Source organism: Acipenser ruthenus, chromosome 16 (genome assembly GCF_902713425.1).
Source record: "Acipenser ruthenus chromosome 16, fAciRut3.2 maternal haplotype, whole genome shotgun sequence".
Classification (NCBI taxonomy): Eukaryota; Metazoa; Chordata; class Actinopteri; order Acipenseriformes; family Acipenseridae; genus Acipenser; species Acipenser ruthenus.
Window position 1 is genome coordinate 32,985,052 of NC_081204.1, and position 25,172 is coordinate 33,010,223.

At 39.2% G+C, this 25,172-nt stretch overlaps 2 protein-coding genes across 3 annotated transcripts; both read right to left on the reverse strand.

Annotated features, from left to right (window-relative positions):
• Nucleotides 1-654: 654 nt before the first annotated feature.
• On the reverse strand, nucleotides 655-12,205 carry LOC117412659 (myotubularin-related protein 8-like). 2 transcript variants are annotated; one of them, XM_058989506.1, is made up of 14 exons: nucleotides 12,023-12,205; nucleotides 9,900-10,022; nucleotides 9,179-9,251; nucleotides 8,380-8,537; nucleotides 7,736-7,864; nucleotides 7,181-7,315; nucleotides 6,884-7,016; nucleotides 6,695-6,804; nucleotides 5,811-5,936; nucleotides 5,384-5,433; nucleotides 4,788-4,988; nucleotides 4,554-4,682; nucleotides 4,249-4,375; nucleotides 655-3,896 (listed from the first exon to the last, which is right to left on the reverse strand). In XM_058989506.1, exons 1-14 carry the CDS (start codon nucleotides 12,044-12,046, stop codon nucleotides 3,588-3,590), a joined length of 1,827 nt encoding a protein of 608 aa, XP_058845489.1. In that variant the 5' UTR covers nucleotides 12,047-12,205; the 3' UTR covers nucleotides 655-3,587. The 2 variants fall into 2 exon arrangements, with proteins under 2 accessions (XP_058845489.1, XP_033877083.3); XM_034021192.3 differs by having other exon boundaries at nucleotides 9,089-9,251.
• Nucleotides 12,206-15,471: 3,266 nt separating this feature from the next.
• Nucleotides 15,472-17,893, reverse strand: LOC117430186 (protein shisa-1-like). The gene is made up of 2 exons (XM_034903479.2): nucleotides 17,209-17,893; nucleotides 15,472-16,775 (listed from the first exon to the last, which is right to left on the reverse strand). The coding sequence occupies exons 1-2, from the start codon at nucleotides 17,504-17,506 to the stop codon at nucleotides 16,237-16,239; spliced, it is 837 nt and encodes a 278-aa protein (XP_034759370.1). The 5' UTR covers nucleotides 17,507-17,893; the 3' UTR covers nucleotides 15,472-16,236.
• Nucleotides 17,894-25,172: the final 7,279 nt, after the last annotated feature.

Sequence of the window (25,172 nt, forward strand, 5' to 3'; positions counted from 1 at the left end):
TGGGTAATAAAAGTCATTTTTACGATGTCATGTAGTGTGTTTTAGGACATATGGCCTCCCTTCTCATTTATATTTGATAAATATTGTTTGCAAAATTAATTTCCTGTTAACTCTATTGCTCTTTTAATTTCGCAAGACTAGACACATGACAGATGACAATGCAAGACATAGTATCCGATCTGTAACCCCTTGACTTCCATTGGGGGCTACCATCAACCCCAGGCTTCCTGTGTTGAAAGGATAGTGTGTTACTAATCCACCACCTGCTGCAACATGCGATTTTATCAGTGTTCTTTTGGCAATATGGGATTGTGGTAGTCTTAGCACCAAAATAAGCATGCCATTTCTTATATTGTATTAATATTTGAGTCTTCCAGCGCCTGTGATGTCTCGCCCTCGTATCGTTCTAGTGTCCTTTTAACGGATTTAGATTGCTATATAATGTTTCAATAACTAGCTACGTATGCATTGTAGTGCTGACCGGAAGATCACAATGATTGAAGTTACCAGCTTTCAAAACTGGTGCTTTCACCTGATAAAATGCGTCCTTTAGGAAGTCAAGTCAGTCATCACCCTATGCTACTTGTTAATTCCTGTTTTCCTACTGGGTCAACAGCCCAGTGTGAGGGAAAAGAAAACGCATACAAAACACTGTAAAATATGACATGGTACATATTTATTACACTTATCTTTAGAAAAAATGAAATTCCACGGCTTAAAAAAACAATCACAAGAAAAATAAAATTGAAATCATACAGTGCTTTTTTTGTTTTTAATGAAATACAATGCAAAAACAAATCTCTAAACAGTGCAATATGCAGGAAATGTGTTCTTAAAATAACATGAAAAATGTAACGAATTATATTAATAAAATGTTAATGTTTTCCCTTTCCTTTTTCAGATGGAGCAGTGGATTCTGCATGTGTAAAAATGTCCCTATTAAGCGAGGTTGACATCACAGAGCAGTTAAAACACTGTTATACAAAGACCACAGTACTGATCCCTCCACTTCCAGCATTGTGTGCTTGTACTGTAGCCAACAGTATCAAAATATACGGGTACAGTAGTTTAACTGAAGACAATACAAACTGCTGCAGTGCAAATACAATTTTGAAAATGTACACAGATTTTTTTTATTTTTATTGAACAACATTCATCTAGCAATTCATTTTTGGTTTGCTACAGTCATTCTGCAGAAAGCTGCAGTGTCCCTTTTCACTCTCATTTAACCGTGATGGGAACGATCAGCTGTGTTTAACACCTTTTAGCACATATTTGCTTTTTACAGGCGTTCAGAATAGTCTAGTCAATTAGTTTCAGCAAGATTCGTCAATTCTAGTACTGAAAATAAAAAAATGTAAAAGACTTACAGTAAATTATTTCCCCTCCCTTGAGCCTATAATGCAAAGCCATAAGCCTTCAGTAAAGCTCATCACTGGTCAGACTCAAATCTATTCGGATAACCTTTTAGACAGAAAAGTTACCCTTTGCTTTCAAGTAGTAACAAATGCAGTCCCCACACAAACTAAACACACAGCGAGAAAGAAGTTAAACAATCACTCTGTCCTGCCCTTATAATACTACATCTTGTATTTAACAGGCACTGCTTTACAAGTGGAAGACAGCAAAGTGCATGAATTCATTCATGATAAGACTTGATATTTTTTATCTTATATCCCTTCTTGGCACAAATCACACAAAACACAAAGTGTACTAATTTAACACTGGGTCAGGAAATGTAAAAGGAGCTCTTTGCTTTCCTGTTTTGCTTATATATATATATATATATATATATATATAGACACACACAAAAAATCAATGAATACATTTCTGTTCATGTTATTATTACTCTTCTACCATTGAGTGTTTTATAGTTCTGGGGGAAAAAAATCAGAATCTAATCATCCACACATCATATATTATTTAGTAGAGTTCAGCAGGTACAGGGGAAAAAAAATGAAAATCTGTGAGCTCCAATGCAAGACAATATAGAAAATAGCAGACTTTTTCCTGTGGTACATACAGAGGTATATGCCAGCTAACACTATGTATATGTGCAATTCCCTTTATCAATCCAATTCTGAAAACAAAACAATGGTGCATTACCATTGTAACTGAAAAACTTGGCATACGATTTTAGAAGCTTGGTTAAATGTCTTGAATTATGAAGTAGCTTATATACAAGAGAGATTTTCTTTCAAGGAAGAATAAAGACACGTAAAAATTAAGAAATTGTGCTAACTATACTCTTTAATGAACATCCCTTCTGCAAAGCAAATTTCTTTGCTAAATAATACTTTAAAAAACATTTTTATAGAATAATTTTAAAAAGAATAAACATATATATATATATTTTTTTTAACAATACTGGAACAGAAAAACTACTTTATTTGTTTCCCTTTCTACAGAACAGAACAGAAACTTCAAAGCTATATCCAAAAATCTAGGACGCCACGGTAAAACTAATTTTGGCAGCATAAGACTTCCTATTGCAATATACTAGCAGCAAGGGAGCATCGATCTACTAGAGACAGCATAACAGGCAGCTTAGAAATTCAATTTCTCTGTATGTGGACTACAAGGACTTCACATTAAAGTAGCAATGCCCAAAGCCGAATGCTTCCGTTTCTGAAGGCGTTAATGTTGTTTATCTATTGTGTCTTTTATTCAAATGAAATGGAGCAAAAATGGCTAATCATATCGAGACACAAACTTAAGTCAGGAAGTTTGGATACAAATATGGTATAGGTATACTTTATATCTCCCCTTGTAAATGTTGTCATGACACTTGCTTTACATGCATGTGAGCTATATAATAAAAAGAATAGATTGCATTATTAAGAACGTATTAAAATTGCACTTTGGCATTACCCATAGGATACATGCATCTAAATGAGATTTAGTCTTTAAGATGAAAATGTGGCATTGCATAGAACAGCAGACAGACTATCCTAATTATCTCAACATCACTTAAATACTGTTAGTACACAGTAAGCTAGTTAGTCACTCAAACATTTTGGCTACACTGTAACAGCAATGCTAATTTGGCAGTTCCAAAATATAACACAATCTGTTATATGAAAAAATAATAATAATTGGTCCCTCCCTATATCTGGAATGTATTCCCTTTAGTAATATTAAACATATTTTGTGCTCCCGGAAAATGTTTTCCTGCAAGTGCTTTTTTTCACTAGTATAAGAAGCAGAAAATAGCTGAAACTTTGTGCATTTCTCTGGTATTCAATCATTTTATTTTTTTAAATGGAAGCAGACCAGCTTTAACACCGTCATACCGTATTTGAACCTGTATCACCTTTACATCGCCGACTCTTAGACCCCTGCTTATGAATGTAGTGTTTCATGTTTTCTGAACATTGCTGAGGTCAATTATAACCTCAAAGTTTGGATGTTCACACACGCAAGTCATTAAGGAGTAGTTCACAAGGGCACTTTTGTTAAGACAGTAAAATGCAGCAGATAATTAATACTGGATGAAAAGCTCCACGTGCAAACAGCTACTGGGTTCCCACCTGCTCTTTGTATCTGCTGACTAACGAAACCCCCAGTGTTAGGTAAGGCTGCCAGGGTTACTCATCAGCAGCAGTACTGGAAACCACAGAGACGCCCTCTGCTTGTGCGATGGACTTGGAGATGACGGGAACTGGAGTCTCGCCATTGCTGATTGAATTATGAGCTTCTATTTTTGACTCCTTCTGTTCTCTGGACCTATCAGAAGAAAGTTCCTCTTTCATCCCTGCTGTGCCATTGGTCAGAGAAACTTCAGGCTCTCCTGCACAGTCCTGAGGGATATTGGGAGTGGAGAGGGAAAGGGAGTTCTGGGCATCCGAGAGATTGTTGGCTTCCTTTGTCAGGGCTCCACAACCACCTCCTATCTTCTGCAAAAACAAAACCCAAAAAACACTTAATAGCACCCTTTAAGGCAACAGACAAATAGAATTGCAAAATATACTGCTTTATCATTTACATAACTAATCCCATTGTAAGCAAAATTACACAAAATAGAGAAAACTAACAAAACAATGTTGGCATCAGCCAATTCCAATTACATTTCAATACAATTCAGTCTACTGCTAAAGAGTGTCTTGTTTCTGCTTTCAAAATTGTATTTTTATGTCCTAAACAAAAAATGATCAAAGTGCATTGTCACGCTGTCAGTGTCTGTGTCTGTGTAAGACCTTTGTGTCCAGCTGCCACTGTCATGGATTGTTGTTTTTTCCTTTTTCTTACATTCTGAAGTTCAATTACTTTCCCTTCCCCGTCGGATTTTTGGCTGATCAAGGCAAGCACGTGATCCAGAATTGACTGCTTTGGATGCATCCCTTTGTCAAAACGGTTATACATTGCACACCAAAACCTGAAGAAAAAAAAACAACAGCACAAACACAGTCAGATTATCAATCAATTATCTGAATGAAACAATAAAAATATGTCATACATCTGAGAATTTCTGATTCTCTACAGCCAGCGTCAGCAAAAACATTCACATATGTATTGGAGTAATACTTTTTTTTTTTTTTTAATTTGAAACCTACTTAAAGTTGAAAGGCAGCGTGTTGGGCTGCAGCACGCCGAATGCAGAGGAGCCTCTGTACACTGGGTTCAGGTATTGCATTGTCTTCTCCAGAAGAAAGGGCCACACTGAATAGGTTCTTTCATGGAGTCTGTAAAAAGCATTAGAAACAGTTACAGTTTACAGTTTTTTCTCTCTCTCTCTCTCTCTCTCTCATTACTAGTCTTCTGAAAACAAATGAAAGATATTTGCTCACTTTAAATCTTCCCTTTCTTTCTGGCAGTTCCCAATGAAGTTCCCAAACTGGCAAGAGTATACATGATCATGGACTTCCAGCAGGAATCTGTCATTGAACTGGAACGCACATGGGAACTGCTCCATCAGCTGCCAAAGGCACTCAATGAACTGGGTGAACACCGGAGACACCTCTTTGGGGTCCCCTTCTAACTGCCCACACCTGGAAAACACAAGCGAACATGTTGTTGTCATACACATCATGTTTGGAGACAAAAGAGTTTGTAAATGTCTATCATTCTGTGCAGCCAATGTAATCATCTTAAATTGTCGCAAAAATATTTTGGAATAAAGAGCTATCTTTTAATCGTAATATGATAAAAATGATGATTAATGCAGTCTTGAAAAAAGCAAAAAATTCAGGTACTGATTCCAAAGAGCAGTATCACCTAAGCTGATCGAAAATATATCATATGCTTTCCTTAAAGAGACATGGACTTATTTTATAAATCAAGTTTTCATACAGACAGTGGGACCTGATCTGTGACCATATGATGGAGGATGCTGTACAAAAGGAACAACAGTTATTAGTAACATAGAGAGATTAAATGTTAATACCTTTGTGAAAATTTATGACCCATAGATATCCACTCTTTTTCTATTAAAACCTTAGTAAAAAAAAAGAATAAATTAGTATTATTAAAAGGTCAAACATTCATTCAAGCACATACTTTTTTCAATGTAGATGAAAACGCAGCAAAAAAAACAAAAAACACACCAAAATATCTTTACAAAGAATGTCAGTCCTAATTCTGTAAAGCACGGCCTGTTTATATTTACACATTTCTAATAAATGTGTCTTATCACCCCCAATATGTTGAGCAATTCATTTCAGTGATGTTACCTTAAAAACAAAAAAAAAATACCTTTCTTCATTTTGCTGCCCCAAAACAGTGTGAAAATGTTAAGCATTGAGATATTTTTTAAATTGTAAGTGATCACTCTCATAAAGCATGCTCATGGTGCGTCAAACCCCAGTCCTTACCATGAAGCCTCTGATTGTCCTGTAGTATGGATCCAGGAGGAGACTGGCCAGGGAGCAGACCTGTGCAGTGCGATCCCAGCCGTCAGAACAGTGCACCAAAACACTGGCTTTTTCTTCTGCAACTGCCTGACCAGGATAAGAAAATCAAAACCCACACGCAATTCAAAACTGGACAAAAGCAGAAAACACATCTACTGTATACAGCACACTGGACTCATTGACCTAACTGCTGTTTAAATGCTTATTATAATCTACAAAAGCATTTGCAGCCTTCTCATGGGATTTTAATTTGGGTCTGTGTGCCACCCAGTTGCAATATGTTTTGTTTTTATAATAATAACATATAATATCTTTATTTTTATATATAGCACCTTTCATAGTGGACCACCATCACAAAGCGCTTTACAGAGGTAGGCAGTGAACTGTGCATTATATGCTCAGGGTCACACAGTGTGTCAGTCAGTGGCAGAGGTGGGATTTGAACCAGTGACCTTCTGGTTACAAGCCCTGGACTTTAACCACTGGACCACACAGCTTCCTTTTTGAAAATAATGTATAATTACATTTGCAAGGATCTTAACTTAGTCAGAATTGTATATAAACTGTTTTTCACAGCATTTTGTAAAAAAATAAAAGTACAACAAACCCACAAAAAAGAAGTGTTTTTACCCATAATGCCAGAAACTAAAGAAAACATATGATAAGGATGACTGATATCATATCTGTTACAATCTTTTGGCACATTAGTGGCTATGACAAATGGTTAACCACAGTTCCACAGATTTTGAATATATACCAACATGCTATTCTTTACAAGCATTTACCATTACACTTGATGGTAACAATAGTGTTATGGTGCTGAATCCTTTCACACTGGCCAATACCTTTGCTAGGAAAACGCCTGCATCCATCATAGCTTTAATATGACGCAGCCAGCCAGAATTCTCCAGGCCTGTCAAGAAGTCGCTCATCGAGGGAGATTTCATTTCACACACTGTTAAGAAAGAACATACTGTGTTTAGATGTATAATGAAAGAAGAAAAGAAAGGGAGGTCAAAAAGCCTTTTCATTACCTTCCATCAGCTTTTGAAGACTGTTCCTCATCACATGTATATTTTCAATACCGACGAACTGGAAATGAATGTTGGAGTAATTATCTTCATTCTCGTATCCCTTTCCAGCAGCTCTGTTGGCCATTGCGTTCAACTGATGAGGAACAAAATTGATAACCACTCAGTGCTTTCACAATCAATTAATACCGCAAAATTAAAAGGAGAACACACCTGCCAACACTGATCACAAAACTAAGCACATGGAAGGTGTTAAATATCTGCTGTCATATTTAGTCTTCTTGTCCTGATAATCAGTACCTTTGGCCTTGTGTCTACCACATACATGAAGGGGCTCCCTGGGTTTGCATCGCTGATAGCCTGCAGCATCTGCTCATCCTCCACACAGCGAGCAGTGAAACCAGACAGCGGCTGGCTACACCGGCAGATAGCAGCCTAGAGGACAAACAAATCAAAACATAACGGATGCAAATACTTGATCTAGCACCTATTGTTTGTTTTTTTTTTCTACCACTTTCTTTTTGCAATTACAGTAAAATTTCCATCCACACCCAAATGGTTAACCATGCAATCCTAATAAAAGGTATGCAGACAGCAGCTACTGAATACAAAGTTCAATTTTATAATTCTAGTGTGTAAAACATTTACAGCCGTCTCTGTTTTTCATTCAATGGGTTACTTCTGCGAGGGACAATTGGGTCCTTATATCCAACAACAACAACAACAAAAACATGCATAGAAAAATGTTTGTTCTGGTTATCCGGCAGCACACTGAACTAAAGAATTTGAACACTGCTTCAAATGCCCTTCTAAAACCAAAGACTTCATTTTAAACCAAAGAAAACACAACATTACATTATTCTCCTTGTAAAAGTAGGACAGCACAGGAAACCGTCCTCTGCTCCTGAACTTTGAACTCCCCACTATTGTAGTCTTGCTTGCGGTTTTGGGAACTGCGAGCTCAGAAGGATAGGTACTGCAAATCTGAAAGAGAGAAATAGCACACATGTTTAACACACGCTTCAAACCCCCGTTTCCATTGAAATAGGGTTAGACCGCCATTCCATCCAGCAACTCCCTAAACCTTCACCTTGTGGCCATGTGAAGACAGACCAACAGAGATACTGTTTCCATGAATGAGCAAAACCTACAAGATGGTAAAATGTTGCACTATAAAAATAAATTGACCTTGTTTCTTATGGATCGATACATTTAAGACTGGTGCAGAAATAAAATGTTGTGTATCTATGTCCTACTTTTGCAATGCGTTTAACTTCCTGGATAAGAGTGTAAAAACCCAAAGGAGGGGCACAGTGCTGACATTTCTGTGATCTTGTACCCAACATGTTTCAGAAATGGGGGACTAAAGACAGGCACAAACACAGTCAGAACATCCCCTCTTCTATATGAAAACAAGAAATAAATACATAAATAAAAAACAAGATTAATAATATCACTAAATATTCCAGGAACATTTATATTATACATGCTCTGCTCACCCCATAGCTCTTATTTAGGTCAGTTATCTCCCAGTAATCATTGGGTAACCCCATTCTCTGGTAGTCTACTTTTAAATCAATGGTACTCCAGCTAACTCCTCTGTCTGCTTCATTCTGCTTAGGGTTGTACACGAAAGCATAGAGCTCTTCGGGTTTTGCTGCAGGGGAAAAATAAAAGCAAATCAAAGGTTACTTTATTTTAAATGTCATTCTAACGGAAAAACCGAATAACTCAGTTTGTTCTGTTCAGTTCATATGTTCTGTTTTAAAAATGTGTCCATTTTTTACTGTTATTAAGCATCACCAGCTCTCCTAGAAGGAAACATCAAACAAGAAAACACATGCAATTTAATTCTTACCACTTATTGTCAAATGCTAGCAAAAAAACAAAACAAAAAAGCTTACCTATCACAGAGAATTTTGATTTCAAATACAGAACTATAAAAAAAGTATGTTTCTCCCTATAGGATAACGTTAACTTCAAAACATATATTGTACCCCTATACGGTATTATTTTCAAAATAAAATATTGCTTTAATATTTCTTACATTCAGATTATACAAAGTAAGAATTAGGAATACAAAGGATTACAAAATCTAAGAATGAGGCAACATCAAGATGAAAAGTGAATTCCTCACTGAAATAATGAATAAGTGTATCAATGCTACAGCAGTGAGCGTCATCACAGGTCATGTTTGTGATACAGTACCTGGCTGGGACAGTTTGAGCAGAGACACGTACACATCCTGACAGTCTCGTTCCCGGGGAATAATAAAATGTACGACCCGAAAGTTCTTACAGTGAATCAACAGAGGACAGCCAGTGGTGGTTAGGGGAAGCTTCTCAACAGTGGCAATGTGGTGGTGCAGAATCTGTTGGAGAAAAGCAACAGGAGTTGTGCAATACAAATAGGAGGGGTCACAGGTCTTCCTTCCCGTTAGGCACAGACTGTTGCCAGTTGCTTTGCAGATAACATTTGTGTTCGTGACCTCAAACTTACTAAACTTACGCTACACTATTCTATATGCCAGTACATTTTGATGAAAGATTTTGTTTTGTATGTGGATGTTTTTTTTTTTTCTAGATTTAGTTTACATAATAAAAAAACATTTTAAAAAAAAATTATGCTGCAGCAAAATACAACCAAGGCCATAAACGTTACACAGGGGTGGTATTTAAAAAAGGACACACCACAAAATGCAATATGAATTTATTAAAAACTCTAGTGTTGGCATTCCCTAAGCACCAACACAAATGCACATGTGTACAGCCCCTTCAGAAAGAAATGCATTGAATGTCAAAGAAATAACACAGATCATAAAGCAGCAATGTGTGGACTGGTCCCCATCCCCATGAATGACCTATTTGAGAGACTGTGCAGCAATGAGATTCCACATTACTGTTCTTGTTTCAGGATGTAAATGTGACTCATTCCCAATGGTATTTCAGCCAGACACACCTTACTATTTCACTATAAAGTCAATACCTTAGTAAGAAAGTCAATACAAACTACCACCTACCCAGGTTTCTTTGCGGACGTCTGCCAAAGTCTCTACATAGATCAGATGGGTTGCAGTCAAGTACAGAGTTCCAGCTGCAGGCGTCTTATTGGTATACCTGTCAAGTAACTTGACTTGTTCAACCTGGAACATTAAACCAAACACATTCTTAACACAATTCATGAGGGTGGGGTGCTACTAGAATGGAGTAACCTACATCACCTAAATGGTTTAAAATAATAATATAAAATGCAATACGCCATTTCATTCTTGCAGACACACACTGTATTTATCTGAACAGTTCAAAGCCTACAGTCAGGTTTGTCCTAGATCACCAACAGATTTGCAGTGCAAGTAGCTGCATGTCGAATTTCAGTACCTGGCTGCCACGACCCACATTTTTGTGTTTGCAGAATCAACAACGCAAGAACATACAGTCGCTGCTTCACTGCAGAAAACACCAGCATGTTTATAAAAAGAAAAGCCTGCTTGTTACACCCAAGTCTTATCTGACCCTACAGTGCATGCTTTAAAAGAAGCATACTTCAAAGAAAAAGAAACCGCTAACTGCATGCATGTAGTAATACAGCTAATTCAAGTCTGGATTATGGTTTTGTTATCCTATGCAGAAGTGAATTACTTTATATGATACAAAGTTAATAGCAGAAGTAAGACTTTTGGGTTTGCATTTGAGAATTTAAAAAAGCGTAGGTATATCATTCCTGGCAGAAGTGGACATTTTCTATTTTTATCATCATGCAGCTGCTGTTTGGAGGAGCAGTGTTCATATTAACCCCTCTGAACTACAAACACACAAGAGTGCTGTATTAACATGGCACTTCTCTGCTCAAAGCCAAAGCCTTTCTACACACTAACCACTTACTCTGAATTTACAATATCAAATGCCAAGTGATCAAGGGGCTCTGTTCATGGCTGGGGCAGAAGCGGGGAGTGCAAAGGAGTAAGTTTTACCTCAGAATTTATGAATGCATGTTTGAAGTGTTGCATCTGGTTTGACTACATATGGGATATCCCACAAACGATTTGGAAAGTACAGTATTTTTTTTCTTAAGGAGGAACCCTTACATTTCAACCCCCCTCCCCCAATTAAAAAAACAGAGTTTCTAAAGCAACCTTGATATGCAATACTAAAACGTACACAGTTGTTTTCAGACAGTATGCTGGTGGTTAATATTGCTGTGCAAGCTGCAGAAATAGAACTGCACCCTGAACACTTTTGCAAGACGAGCCCCACAGAGCGAGCGAGAGCTGAGCCTCCTGTTCTCGCTCTTCGCATGCTGTATCATTTTGGTATCCGTGTGCGCGCAGACCACAATAGAACTGAGGTGTTGTTTTGTGATGCATATACTGTACAGTGTAAATTGGGATAAAACAATGTGGCTTCCCTATTGTAATCATTCTTTGTATTACGTTTTAAACATGAACTCCAATTATTGCCAGTAGTTTAACATGAGGGCTGAATAAAGCAATACTTCTGTTTTATTGGCTTAAGTTTAGAGAAAGTGAAATAGGTGGTTATATTAATAATTCGTTTTGTACTGGCAGCAGCGGAATCAACTGCTTACTGCCTGTAAAAAAAAACAATCCTACTGGAAGTAAGATAACATCTTTCTGTGGATTCAAATTCCGAAATGCTCTCCTACAAACCACGTAATTATAAAGACATAACGCAATACCGTAATAATAACACTGAATCTTAGATTATTTTGCCAAAACAACTAAAAGGGCATAACACCTGGATTATTTAGTTGGACATTTAATACAAGTGAAAGATTACCGGTAAATGCAATGTAATTTACACCTAATTGTCAGACCGTTACACCCATGTCGACCAGGATGCTCAGTCATTAATCCCAGTTCATCTTTTTTTTTTGCAAAAAACATTGACATCATAGCTCTCAATACCATGCTAATGTTATTGTTTTGCTAGATTGTGCTAACGTTAAACATGCAATTTCCTAGGCTGTAGTGGCAGATACATACAGTACGCCATTTACTTGGATAATCAAATGAAAATAAGCAAGACCTGGCTGCAAGATGTACCGGTAACTCGTACTTATTACACTGTCTGTAAGTGCCAATCTTCATTCACCTAACGGTACACCCTACTATAAAAATCTCACCTTTGGTGTGTTAATGTGATCCATTTCGGTGTAAAGTTATTTCCCCTGGTACCTGATCCAGAGTGACTTCAGTCTGTAATGTTTTATTCTGTTTAACATGTATCCCCACTCAAGATTTCCTCAGGAAATCTGTCTTGGCCACACCGCCATATTGACTGTGTACAACCCTGGTCAGCTGATCGGGGAGATTTGTATCGCGTGAGTTTGGTTGTCAGACGGTCAAAAAATACTCCCCATGTATCTGACAGTTTACTTAAGTATTTCGTGACGTTTGGCATTTTTGCTATTGGAAATGTAATCTTCTCCGCACATTATTTGCAACGTCTTTACAGTTGTAAATCTGATTAAACGCCTTTTAACTTCACCCTGGTTTAATTTTATATATATATATATATATATATATATATATATATATATATATATATATATATATATATATATATTGTGTATCTGATAAAGACATAATGTGTGCCATAACCAACTTCGGAATACTACAATTCTATGTGATTAAACAAAACATGAAATGTAACTTTATAGACTCCATCGGAAATATAAAACCACCACAACTGGGCACCATGAATTGGTTTCTATACCAAATGCAATTACAATAAAAGGCACTAGGTGTCACTGTGTAATCACATCACTACTGTGTAACGAGTATGAAGATGTGCAATACGTGCATGGCACATGCAAGGCCTGCAACACAATAGGGCGGCCATGGGAAATAGTTGGTGCGGTAATAGTGCACGTAGTGCCGCTGCAATAACAGTTATTATAAACACACATTTTTTATTCATAGGGTCATGCAGCATCCGTGTTTTTTTTTTTCAAAGTGGCCAACTCATTTTAAAATCGCTTTGCATTTATATTCTGTGATGCAGAACAGCACCTGGTTGTAACAGAAAAGTGTTTTTAAAGTAACAGAGCAGATAGACTTCCCTCTGGACTTGAATAAGGGACAGAATAAATAAATACACAGAAATTCAAGCTTTAAGATAACACAATAAACTACGGGTCTGATAATCCTGGATTATATCAAAGCATTATACTGCAATGGAGAATCCCAGAGGATTGCATCAACCACCTATTACTAGGAATCAGGGACACGCTTGTCCTGTATAATACTCAATAGAAAAAGAAAAATAGCTGTTAGGTTCAAATAGAGCCCCAGGTCTAATAGACACACGTTTCATCTAGTATCTCAATTACTGTACACTTTGCTTTAACCTTTGTGCATGCTGGATTATACAGTTATTCAGTATGATCACTCTTCATCCCTTTTACTTTTTAAAGATTTTAAGAACTAGATCAATAGAAAACCAGGCTCGAGAAAGCAAATACCAGGCTTGACAATCCCTGCTAGTTATCATATTTTCTCTAATGGAAGAGAGTACTATTATTCTCTGCCTTGACATTGTACTTAAATTTATCAATCCAGCATCTAGACACAAAAAGAGTAGAAGTAAGTGCAGCTAATGTTAAAAATATTGGGATCTAACAATCCCAGGTTGTGCTAAAGCTGCAACAAATGAACCTAAAACAGCACGCTTCTAATATGAACATTCAATGTCTGAAGTTCAGGTCTGTCACAGAGTTTATTTAACAGACCACTGTCTAAGCCTGAACTCTTCGGTTGAATCTTAAGAGATGTTGTGGTTGTAATTATTAGAGCGCCCTCTATTCACATGAACAACTACTGTACTCAGGAGAATGCCGTTTCATGAATACGTTTAACGACCAACACTGTGTGCACAGGGTTTAGCCAGGTGAAGACTGGGCAGCAGGGATATGACCTCAGCTACAGGTGGCTATTGTCACCAACTCCTGGGCAATTGTGAAGACAAAAGGGCAGATTTAAGGAGATTAAAATAAATTGCATGCAGATTAAGATACATGCTAATTTTCAGGGGGGGAGGGAGGTCATTTTGCAAAGAGCTGGTGAAGTAAATTACATGTCATTTAAATCAGGAAGGTGCCACATTAGTATACTGGATCTAGCTACAGCACGAAGGGTTTTAAGCAACAAAAGGTATATTATTTCGGCTATTGTGTCTGATGCAAACCCACACAAACAATAAATAAAATATACTTAAGAACATAAGAACATAAGAACATAAGAAAGTTTACAAACGAGAGGAGACCATTCAGCCCATCTTGCTCGTTTGGTTGTTAGTATCTTATTGATCCCAGAATCTCATCAAGCAGCTTCTTGAAGGATCCCAGGGTGTCAGCTTCAACAACATTACTGGGGAGTTGGTTCCAGACCCTCACAATTCTCTGTGTAAAAAAGTGCCTCCTATTTTCTGTTCTGAATGCCCCTTTATCTAATCTCCATTTGTGACCCCTGGTCCTTGTTTCTTTTTTCAGGTCAAAGAAGTCCCCTGGGTTGACATTGTCTATACCTTTTAGGATTTTGAATGTTTGAATCAGATCGCCGCAGTCTTCTTTGTTCAAGACTGAATAGATTCAATTCTTTTAGCCTGTCTGCATACGACACGCCTTTTAAACCCGGGATAATTCTGGTTGTTCTGCTTTGCACTCTTTCTAGAGCAGCAATATCCTTTTTGTAACGAGGTGACCAGAACTGAACACAATATTCTAGGTGAGGTCTTACTAATGCATTGTAGAGTTTTAACATTACTTCCCTTGATTTAAATTCAACACGTCTCACAATATATCCGAGCATCTTGTTAGCCTTTTTTTATAGCTTCCCCACATTGTCTAGATGAAGACATCTAGACAAAGACAACTAGATGAAGAGTCAACTTCCCTAAGCAGTATACAGCAATACCCCTTAATGAACCAGAATTAAGGTAAATGTGCCCCCATATTAATGATCTGTTTAAGCATCCCAGCCCCCAGTCCATTGGGCCCCTCTGAAGTTCTTTGTGTGTCAGTCCTTCACACCTCACCGAAGACACTTCTCACAGATTAACACAATCTTCTTCAGATGGGCTCACTCTGGGTATGAACAGATCACTTTTCTCCTCCCCAATGACCCCCCTGCTGTCAGCCCCCCCACCCCCCACCCCCCACCCCACCCCCCACAGACTGCCCTAGAAACAAGCAGGGTCATTCTTATAAAGACATCTGTGTTGCATCACCACAATTAAAGCAAAATGCATGAATCTCAGATTTCTGAGGACAAGCACTATTCCAAACACATGATGGCTGTATTTGAAAATCCCACAGCTAAGCAACAGAGTGGCCCATTTAGTTAAAACCATATACAATCCTTCCAAGTATCCCGAATGATCAGAATACAGTATTAAATGCCCTGGGACAACCATGAAGACACGTTCCTCATGATGGCCTTTAAACATGCGGTAAATGTCCTCATTTTAAAGGTTTTGGCCAACCGTATGTATTTAAAACACATGTTGTATCCTCACAATTTGGATTTCCACGAGGTTGTGGAGGACAAACCGAAATAAATAGGAACAAGACAATTCTGCTATATTTATTTTTAATTATCCCCCGAGCACTGTAATTCAGTGAAATAGTGCATTTTACAAAAATGATTATTTAATAAAAAAATAAAAAACAGGTTTAAAGATCGCTCCACATCCAGAAGCAAACTTAAGACATTCACAACATTTGCATTGCTTCGAGAAGCAGTCTTGTCATCGAGTTGTAACAAAGTGTGCAAAACAAAGAGAAACTTTCTCAGCATGAATATAGTCTTTGGTTTCGCGTCCCACTCCGCTTTCTACTGGCTTGTGGACCACTGGACTCACAGAGGGGAGAATCCAGCAACACTGCAACAGTCTTGTTTCATATCTCATCTTGTTGTAAACTAGATATGTTATTTGAGTCTCATCATCAAGTGACAGACCAATGTAATTTCCCCACAAGATAAACAAGAGGAATATTTAATTGCATTAACACTGCTAGAGAATTTCAAAGCACCCCCTTGGCTTAGTAAACATTCCTCTGGGAGATCCTAAATATACAAGGATATCTACTTATTCCCTCTAAGCCACTGTGTCTGCTGCCACAATTTATCTTTTCAAAGAAACCCCCTATCTTTAACTGGATTATACAGTCTTGCCTTATTCCTCCTTCCTCTAAACAAACCCTGCGTTTTGGCCGAACCCCAGGCCTGGAGGCTAGGTCATGACTCAAAGGTTAGAGGACGGATTGACACATCCAAACCTAACTTTTCAGTCTTTATGCTTTTAAAATGTTTAAAAAAATAAGACAGTAAAAAGTTCTCATAAAGTCACTCCTGGGTACAGCTGCTCGGTATGCATGGGTGCCTGTGGGAAGGGATGCTGCTGTCCGTAAGCCGCTCTGCTGTCGATGTACGCAGGGGCCATCAGCATAGCATGCTCTGGTGGGATCCCGTAGCCCATGTACCCATGAGGCTGCACAAAGGGAGAGGGGGTCTGGTTATGGGGCATGTACTGCTGGGGTGGAGGGCATCCCATCACCGGGTAGCTGCCTGGCGGAGGCATGCTCATGTACACATTCATGCCCTCGGTGCCCATGGTGCAGATGTTATTCTGGGGCCGCCCCCCCGCCGAGCAGCGACTGGCAGAGCTGGAGCTGGAACTGGAGTGGCGGGAGGGGGTCCTGCCGTCCGAGGAGGGTCCCGACTCAATCAGACGGCTCTGGATAGGCACGGAGCCGCTCTGCTGCTCCCCAGCTTTGGGCTTCAGGCAACGGCAGCAGCACACGGCGACGAAGGAGCCGACGATGACGAAGGATACAAACACGCTGGCAACAATGAGGAAAGGCAGGTACGTAGGCACTGGAAGAGAAGAGGGAAGAAAGGAGCAGATTTAATACAGGTTTGTTAAAGCGTATACATTTACCATTCAATTGCTTAGAATGGCTATATTGAGGCGGTCGGACCAGTTTTTGCCTAATTGCAGCACCAGCAGGAAATCCTGTAACCCCACACTGTTTATTTTCTACTACAAAGATGTGTAATTCAAAACCTTCTTAAAAGCCCCTCTTGTAGCACTGCAGATTGTAAAAGCGAAGCAATTAAGTACTGTATTAAGTTACTAAGAACAAAAAAAATAGGCTGCAGCACACAAGATGAAAAAAAAGTCCTACTTAAAATACTAAACAACTAAACTAAAACTTAAAATACTAAACTGTGAAAGTAATTCAAAGTTTCCAAAAATAAATAAAGAACGTTTCTACTAATGGCATGAGATTATGACTCTGCATCGTACCTTGAGGTGGCTTGTGGCTAGTTTGCTCTTCAGTTTCGAAACCCAGATAACTGTCATTGTCGCAAGTTTCCTGGTTCAGTCTGGATTCCGGGGTACTGCAGCAGTAGCGGAGATGGCACGTCCCACAGCAAAACCTGGCTTCTTCGCCATCATACCGCTCCGGGCACTGGAAGCCATCGTGCCAGATATTGTAGGTGTCGGCCCAACCGTGGCAATACTCTCCACCGGCATCAACACCGCTCGGTTGGAAACCAAAGAGCAGGGATGCCAACGCACAAGCTAGCAGCAAAGATGCCATTGCTTCTTGTTTAGAACAAGACGGTCAAGATTTTTAAGATTTAAAACTTTCTTGGTTTGCTCAACTTTGGCTTGGATTCAATGTTTTTTTAAATAATAATAATAACAATTACAAATAAAAATAAAAAGTTTTTAAAACTTTTTTTTCCATTTGTAAACTACCTTCTGGCGAGTTTTTGTCATAAACCTGCTGATTCAAACAACGTAGAACACTGTCAGACAGTACCCATTTAGGAAAACAAAACAGTCCAGAACAAATGAACTCCTCGCTGATGTCCCGCAGACGCTTACTTCTGTCCAGTTTACACGAAGCAACAATAACCTTGCCCTGGTCCCCCTATACTGTTTTATCTTCACTCCCACCCCACGGCTCACACTCCCCTCAGTAGTGGGCGGGGCTCTGCGAGTGCTAAATTTCATTTCAATAGCTTCCATTGTCACGTTTTTCAGCCCAATTAACAACCATTGTTAACTGGCCATGGACGAGTAATCCCATAATTAAGGCGCGGCATCGTAAAATTATAGTACTATAAATTATCCCTCTGACAAACTCATGTATCACATGTTTGCATTTACCGTTTGTTCATGATTACCTTTTGTAATACATGTTTGCCTATACTAGTTTAGATCATGTAAAAGGGTCATTTACGTTTTTAAATAAATGTAGAAACTTTTTTTTTTTTTTTTTTTTTAACAATAGGTCTAGTACTTTAGGCCACACCATTCCAACACGATTAATTAGATTTGGGCAAAATGTTTGTTTGGCAAACTCCACATTCAATATTCAATCTCTAGGTGAGAATGAACAATTGACGTCATTACAGTGGTGGCGTCATTAAAAATGAAAATGTAAATGTTCTGCGGTGTTTCTTAGATTAGGAGCTGCTTTCACTGAAAGTATGTGTTTGATGGTCTATAAAGTTGTAATTAAATTAAATAAAACTGCCCCACTCAACAGCACATCTCCATAGTAGGGATTCAATAGTTGTGATTCAATCCAGGCCAATAGCTGTAGCTGCAATGTGATAATCCAGGAAATGTAGATAGAAACATCACCATGTTTTTATTTTAACTTGTCAGATCCCTCCCTTGGTAGGGTGATCTGAGTCTTCATGAATCTGATTTTGAACTGCAGGCTCTAACTGCTGTACAGCGCTGTGGGATACATTAGCGGTGGTATGATAATGAGGGTAATGTGACCCTGTACGTCTCACAAGCCACCTCCAGCTCCATAGTGGGAACAGGATTTTTGTCTGGAGCTCTTTTATGGGACCCCTTGAGACACACACACAGGTGTCCTATTACTATCAAGCACCAGCTGCCCAGCCCAGAAACTCGGCCTCACCACCTGTTCAAACAACAAGCTTTATAATGTCCGGGGCTCAGTGGGGAGGCAGGCGAGTCCAGTGCCTGTGCTGTTTATTTACTGGACAATGTTCAGTCTAAGAGGGGCATCAGTACATCTGGTAAACGAAGAGTCTCTGGACACTAATTATCCGCAGGCAGCAGAACGGTTTTTAACTCGTCTGGGAAGCTTCTCAGGAGGAGTAACAATAATAATAATAATAACAATAATTAATGGCAGCAGGGTTGCCCCTTTCAATAACCTTCTCAGTTTATGACCACAGCAGGCTAAGATGAGGTCAAAGCCAATGATGGTAAGAGCCTCACATTGGAACACTCTGAAGAGCTCAGGTAAGGCAGCCTCACAATGGAACACTCTGAAGAGCTCAGGAAGACAGCCTCACAATGAAACACTCTGAAGAGCTCAGGTAAGACAGCCTCACAATGGAACACTCTGAAGAGCTTAGGTAAAACAGCCTCACAATGGAACACTCTGAAGAGCTTAGGTAAGACAGCCTCACAATGGAACACTCTGAAGAGCTCAGGAAGACAGCCTCACAATGAAACACTCTGAAGAGTTTAGGTAAGACAGCCTCACAATGGAACACTCTGAAGAGCTTAGGTAAGACAGCCTCACAATGGAACACTCTGAAGAGCTTAGGTAAGACAGCCTCACAATGGAACACTCTGAAGAGCTCAGGAAGACAGCCTCACAATGGAACACTCTGAAGAGCTTAGGTAAGACAGCCTCACCAGTGGTTAAATTGTGATTTTAAAAGAGGTGGAACTCCCTATAGTGATCCATACAGAGCTAATGGCTTGAATTCTTAAGAGGTGGACCTCTGTTCTGGACCATTCCGCCCCAATGGAACACTCTGAAGAGCTTTGAATCCAGTTGAGTCACTTAGATGAAACTCAGGGGAGGAATGTTGTTGTACTTGAATTTTATTATTTTCAGTTTTTTTGTTTGTTTGTTTGTTTATCTCATTTCTAACCCTATTTATATAATAATAAACATCAATCATGTGTTCTTACCTGTCACATGTTGCAAATTAATAAGTAGCACAGCAATCTACCCCTCAAGAATTCAAAAACACAGTTTCAGACAATCATCCAGATTTAAAATAATACAAGGAGCGCTTCAATAAGGATACCAGCAGATGATTTATGTGTTTCTTTAATGAAGTCGTTTATGTATGAATGCTTCCCCAGGAAGACGGTAGCTGAAAGATTCCCACATGACTGAGAGAGTAACCTTTTCCAGGCAGCTTGAAGTTACAGATAAATCCATTCTAATGAGGCTTTTACAAGGGATGGATCTGGACAGAACAAAGAGGGAACCGCCGTGGAAATTCACAACATAGATCCATTGCACATCCAGCACATACAGAGCATGCATTTTTCACATGGTCGTTTACTTATGCTTGCCTGGTGACACATTTTAAGGTTCCCAGGCAGTCATTTCATTTTGCAGCATCCAAAGCAGCTGTGCCAAATGTTACCTTTGGAACAGAGGCAAATTGCAGAGGAGAGAGGGTAATGTGATATTGATGTGGTTTCAACAATCTGCATGTTACTCTCACCCATACTGTGTCTTTGGTGAAGACAATTCAAATCTATTTCCAGTCCTGGTATCCGCAGCTCTGTGTGTGACTGGCAGTCGCTCCACGGGTCCGGGTGGTTGCTGTGGATTCAGTCATGATGTCAGTCAAGGCTCCTGACATTCTCAGCTAGCCTGTGCAGCCTGTCTATGTGACAAGGCAATACCAGCTACTAAAATATATTGCTATGTATGGAAAAATCTGCATGTAACTGCAGCTTTCCATATATTTGAAAATACAGTTATCTGTATATTTAAAGATATATTATAATATATTCATATATATATATTGATGTTTTAACAATTAGAAGTGTGCAGTCTCATATGTAGACAGAAACTATTGATAATAATTATCTCATAACTAATGATTAGACAGAAGTGTTAACAAGTGTAAGTTAGGGGCTGCATGAAGGTCCTTGAATGAGCAATGCCTCAAAGAGTTAGAGGAGTAAACATTGAAAGAGAAGTCCTGGAGTCACCAGCCATAAACGCTGTAGACAATCAAAGTGTAAATAAACAATCTCACTGATACACCGATATTACCTTCAATGCTATTTTTGTTTCCAAAAGGCTCAGTCTTTCTCTAAGGTTTCTCATAGTGGTCTGCTTTATCTGTGTAATAGGATGGAGGCTGGGCGCGAACCGGCGACCCTATGCACCTCAAACAAGCACCCTAACCACAATGCAAAAGTGTCAGGCTCGTCTGCATTTGTAGTTTTAGAGCTTTTAACCTCATCTCATCTCACCAATGAGACAGGACAGAATATGTAGTGGCAGTGTATCACACGACACTGCCCATTCCATAGGGATACAGAGAGTGACAGTGTTTGGATCCTGAACTGACAAAGGTTGCTAGAGTCACTGGGCTGTGCTTTGAATTCAGAGTGCACTCAACTCCCTGTTTCACAGAAAGCTATTCAAATAAACATGCTTCGCACAGTGGCTGTTTGGGAGATAATCACAGTCACCAAGCACTACTAGAATTTAAAAGGAGGTTTATAACTAAGTTGTTCTGGAGCAGCATGGAGAGCAATCTCCCTCTTATTACAGAGTGTTCTTGTAATTATCGCAGTGTAGGTATCACTCAGATGGCAAGTGCATGTCATAATGGGGATGCTGTTGTATATTATCTATTAAAAACACCAAACATGCATTTTTACAATTAGAGCTAACACAGCTGTTGTTGTTATGGGTCTGCTATAGAAGGTGGTATAATGCATCATGCATTGTATTAAATACCCCTTTAAATTATAATATCAGATCTACAAGGCATATTTGTGACTCACATTTTAGATTGCTATTTGGCATGTGCTTGGGGAACTCTTAACTGCAATGGCTGTTCATTTGAAAGCCCTGCTAAAGGTGATTAGGGGTAAAAAGGGTAATTGCAGATTTTTAACATTGCTGTTTGTGTGCTAAACAATGCAAGTAGATAGCAGGTGGTAAAGCAGCCCTGCCACTGTGGAAAACAGGTTTATACAGCATTTTCCTTGAGCCGGTAAACGTATTTAAACAATTAGCAGATGGGTTAATGGGAATGCAAGGCTTTAGGCAACAGGCAAAATACCTGGGCCTGTTATCAAAAAAAGTAAGCAGAAGCTAGTTAGCACTGCGAAATTACCATTCTGACACCAATTGTTGAGAGCAGGCTGGCATTGTCTGCTGAATGCTAATCCCCCGGCTCCCAAGAAAGGAACAATTTACTCGCAGTGTGCTTTGACTAATCTGTGCTAATTACGTGACTGTCTCTTTACACTTTTGTTTAAGAGAAGCGTCTTCCTTAAAAAGAAGAGTATAACGTGATTTCTGCTATAGTCAAAGCCATTTGCTATAACTAAAGCTGTTTCCTTAGACCCTTTATAATGTCCCTGCATTTTTAAAACTTGGTTTTGGTTAGTCTATATATCAGCTCAGAACTTTAACACCACACATAAGTAGATACACATGGCTCAGTCTGTGTATAGTGTTTGCTTGTTCATTTCGTACTTTTATGGCTTATAATTAAAAATGTTTTTTTTTTTAATCTAAGCAACCCTTTTCAAGGCTTTATATCACTGTAAAATCCAATAGTTGAATGTAATTGCAGGTATATGTTATGGAGCTTTTAAATTCAGATTGAATAAGCTTTTTTCTCAAGGGAAACGTATCCCACAAAATGCCATTCAGGATTGTTCATTACTAGTTTAAAAAAAGCATGCGTTTGTTTGTTTCTAAAAAATGGTGCAAATGAACTCAAAATTAAAAGCCAGCCTCACAGTCTCGCCTAATTCTTGAATTCCTAGACACAGACAGATAGTGTGTTTCCCTGCAATCAGATAGTAACGTGAGATGTACGACTCCCTTTCTTATGCCAATGATCTTATTACTGAGCACCTCCCCTGCAATTAGTAGAATCAGTCCCAGACCTCATTTACAATACTGTAATGTATGGGAGATGCAGAAATGCCCAGGGGTTGATTCGTTGCAGGGTATGCCTGTGGCTCTACCTTTATAAAAGTTTGCCTCAGTAAATTTGCACAGTATGTTTGCAATTTTCCCATGGTTATACTATGCTTTCAGCATAGTTTACCATATTTAATAAACTTTGCCACACCTCTCTGGGCTTCACAATGCGTACCTATGCTGTACCATACTTTCACTGTGCTTACTCTTTGCTATGCTGCTACTGTGGTAAACGTTTTGTGTATTTTCACCTGGGAACTCAAAGTAGTTATAATTGTAACCCAGGGACCTGATTTTAACGTATTAGTAAGTATTAGTTACAGGATAAGGTATTTAAATAAATGTTTTTGCCTTTAATATTTTCAAAAATAACATAAATGTATTACATTTTTTTTTTTTTTTTTTAAATAAATAAACTCATTTACTATGAGAGCATTATGTAGGAAATAATCATTTGAGATCCTCCATCATCCACAAAGTATAAAAGCAGAAGGTCGGATTACATTTGGTGAACCTTTAATATTTCTATGTTTTAAAGTTGAATTCTTGAGAAGTCTCGGGGGACTGAGTGGTCATTTTAAAATGGATCTAGAGCCATACCAAGAAACCCCAGAGCGGACAGTTTGACACAAGAGGTGGGTGAAAATCATGGAAACTGCTTTAAGACATCTGGGGGAGGATCCCCTGGAAAAGCTTAGCTTGATTAGGGGCAGCCAGCATGGATTCAGGAAGGGGAGGTCATGCTTAATTAGTTTCTTCATAGCGGTCACACTGCTGGGAGGCAAAGTGCTGTGCTCAATACAAAACAAGAAAAAGGTAGATGACGTTTTAGACAAGGAGGGGACCCCAGGTGTGGTGCTGGATCCCCTGGTATTTACTGAAGCTACATCACTTGTATGTGAGTATGAACAATGAAGCCAGAATCCAGCAGCGTCTGTTGGGATTGTTCTAAAAGAAGATGGTTTTGTTTTGTATTTATTGAACCAGGATAGAAACCTTGAGATATACATCTCGTTCTCAAGACAAGGTGGCCAGAAATAACAGTATAAAATCAATGGCAAAAAGACAGAAGGGGAAGCCATCTGCATTGAAGATATTGAATTAACCCAAATTAAATGTCCCCCTAATTCCATAATCAAGCAGTGTTCTTCAATATTTCATTCTGTGTTTTCATATGCAATACCTAACAACAAGCTTTGTGAGAACCAGTACAGCCACAATAATATTAATATGATATATCAATAAACTACAATAACTAAGAAGTACTGCCTAGACAATACAGACAGAGATCTTCCCCTTCTTTTTAATGAATGGTTTTGCAATGCACCCTCCTGTGTGACTGCTTATCTGAAAACCCTGCAGAGGAGACTACAGTCTGGAGAGCCAGGTAGCCATGCTGCAGTGTGAATGATAAGGAGAGCAGGGCAGCCATGCTGCAGTGTGAATGATAAGGAGAGCAGGGCAGCCATGCTGCAGTGTGAATGATAAGGAGAGCAGGGTAGTCATGCTGCAGTGTGAATGATAAGGAGAGCAGGGTAGCCATGCTGCAGTGTGAATGATAAGGAGAGCAGGGTAGTCATGCTGCTGTGTGAATGATAAGGAGAGCAGGGTAGTCATGCTGCAGTGTGAATGATAAGGAGAGCAGGGTAGTCATGCTGCAGTGTGAATGATAAGGAGAGCAGGGTAGTCATGCTGCTGTGTGAATGATAAGGAGAGCAGGGTAGTCATGCTGCAGTGTGAATTATAAGGAGAGCAGGGTAGTCATGCTGCAGTGTGAATGATAAGGAGTAGCAGGGTAGTCATGCTGCAGTGTGAATGATAAGGAGAGCAGGGTAGTCATGCTGCAGTGTGAATGATAAGGAGAGCAGGGTAGTCATGCTGCAGTGTGAATGATAAGGAGAGCAGGGTAGCCATGCTGCAGTGTGAATGATAAGGAGAGCAGGGTAGCCATGCTGCAGTGTGAATGATAAGGAGAGCAGGGTAGCCATGCTGCAGTGTGAATGATAAGGAGAGCAGGGTAGCCATGCTGCAGTGTGAATGATAAGGAGAGCAGGGTAGCCATGCTGCAGTGTGAATGATAAGGAGAGCAGGGTAGTCATGCTGCAGTGTGAATGATAAGGAGAGCAGGGTAGTCATGCTGCAGTGTGAATGATAAGGAGAGCAGGGTAGTCATGCTGCAGTGTGAATGATAAGGAGAGCAGGGTAGTCATGCTGCTGGGTGGTCCTTACTGCAGCTATGTGGGGCCCCGGGGAGGCCACATTTCCTCAGTGCTTGGAACCA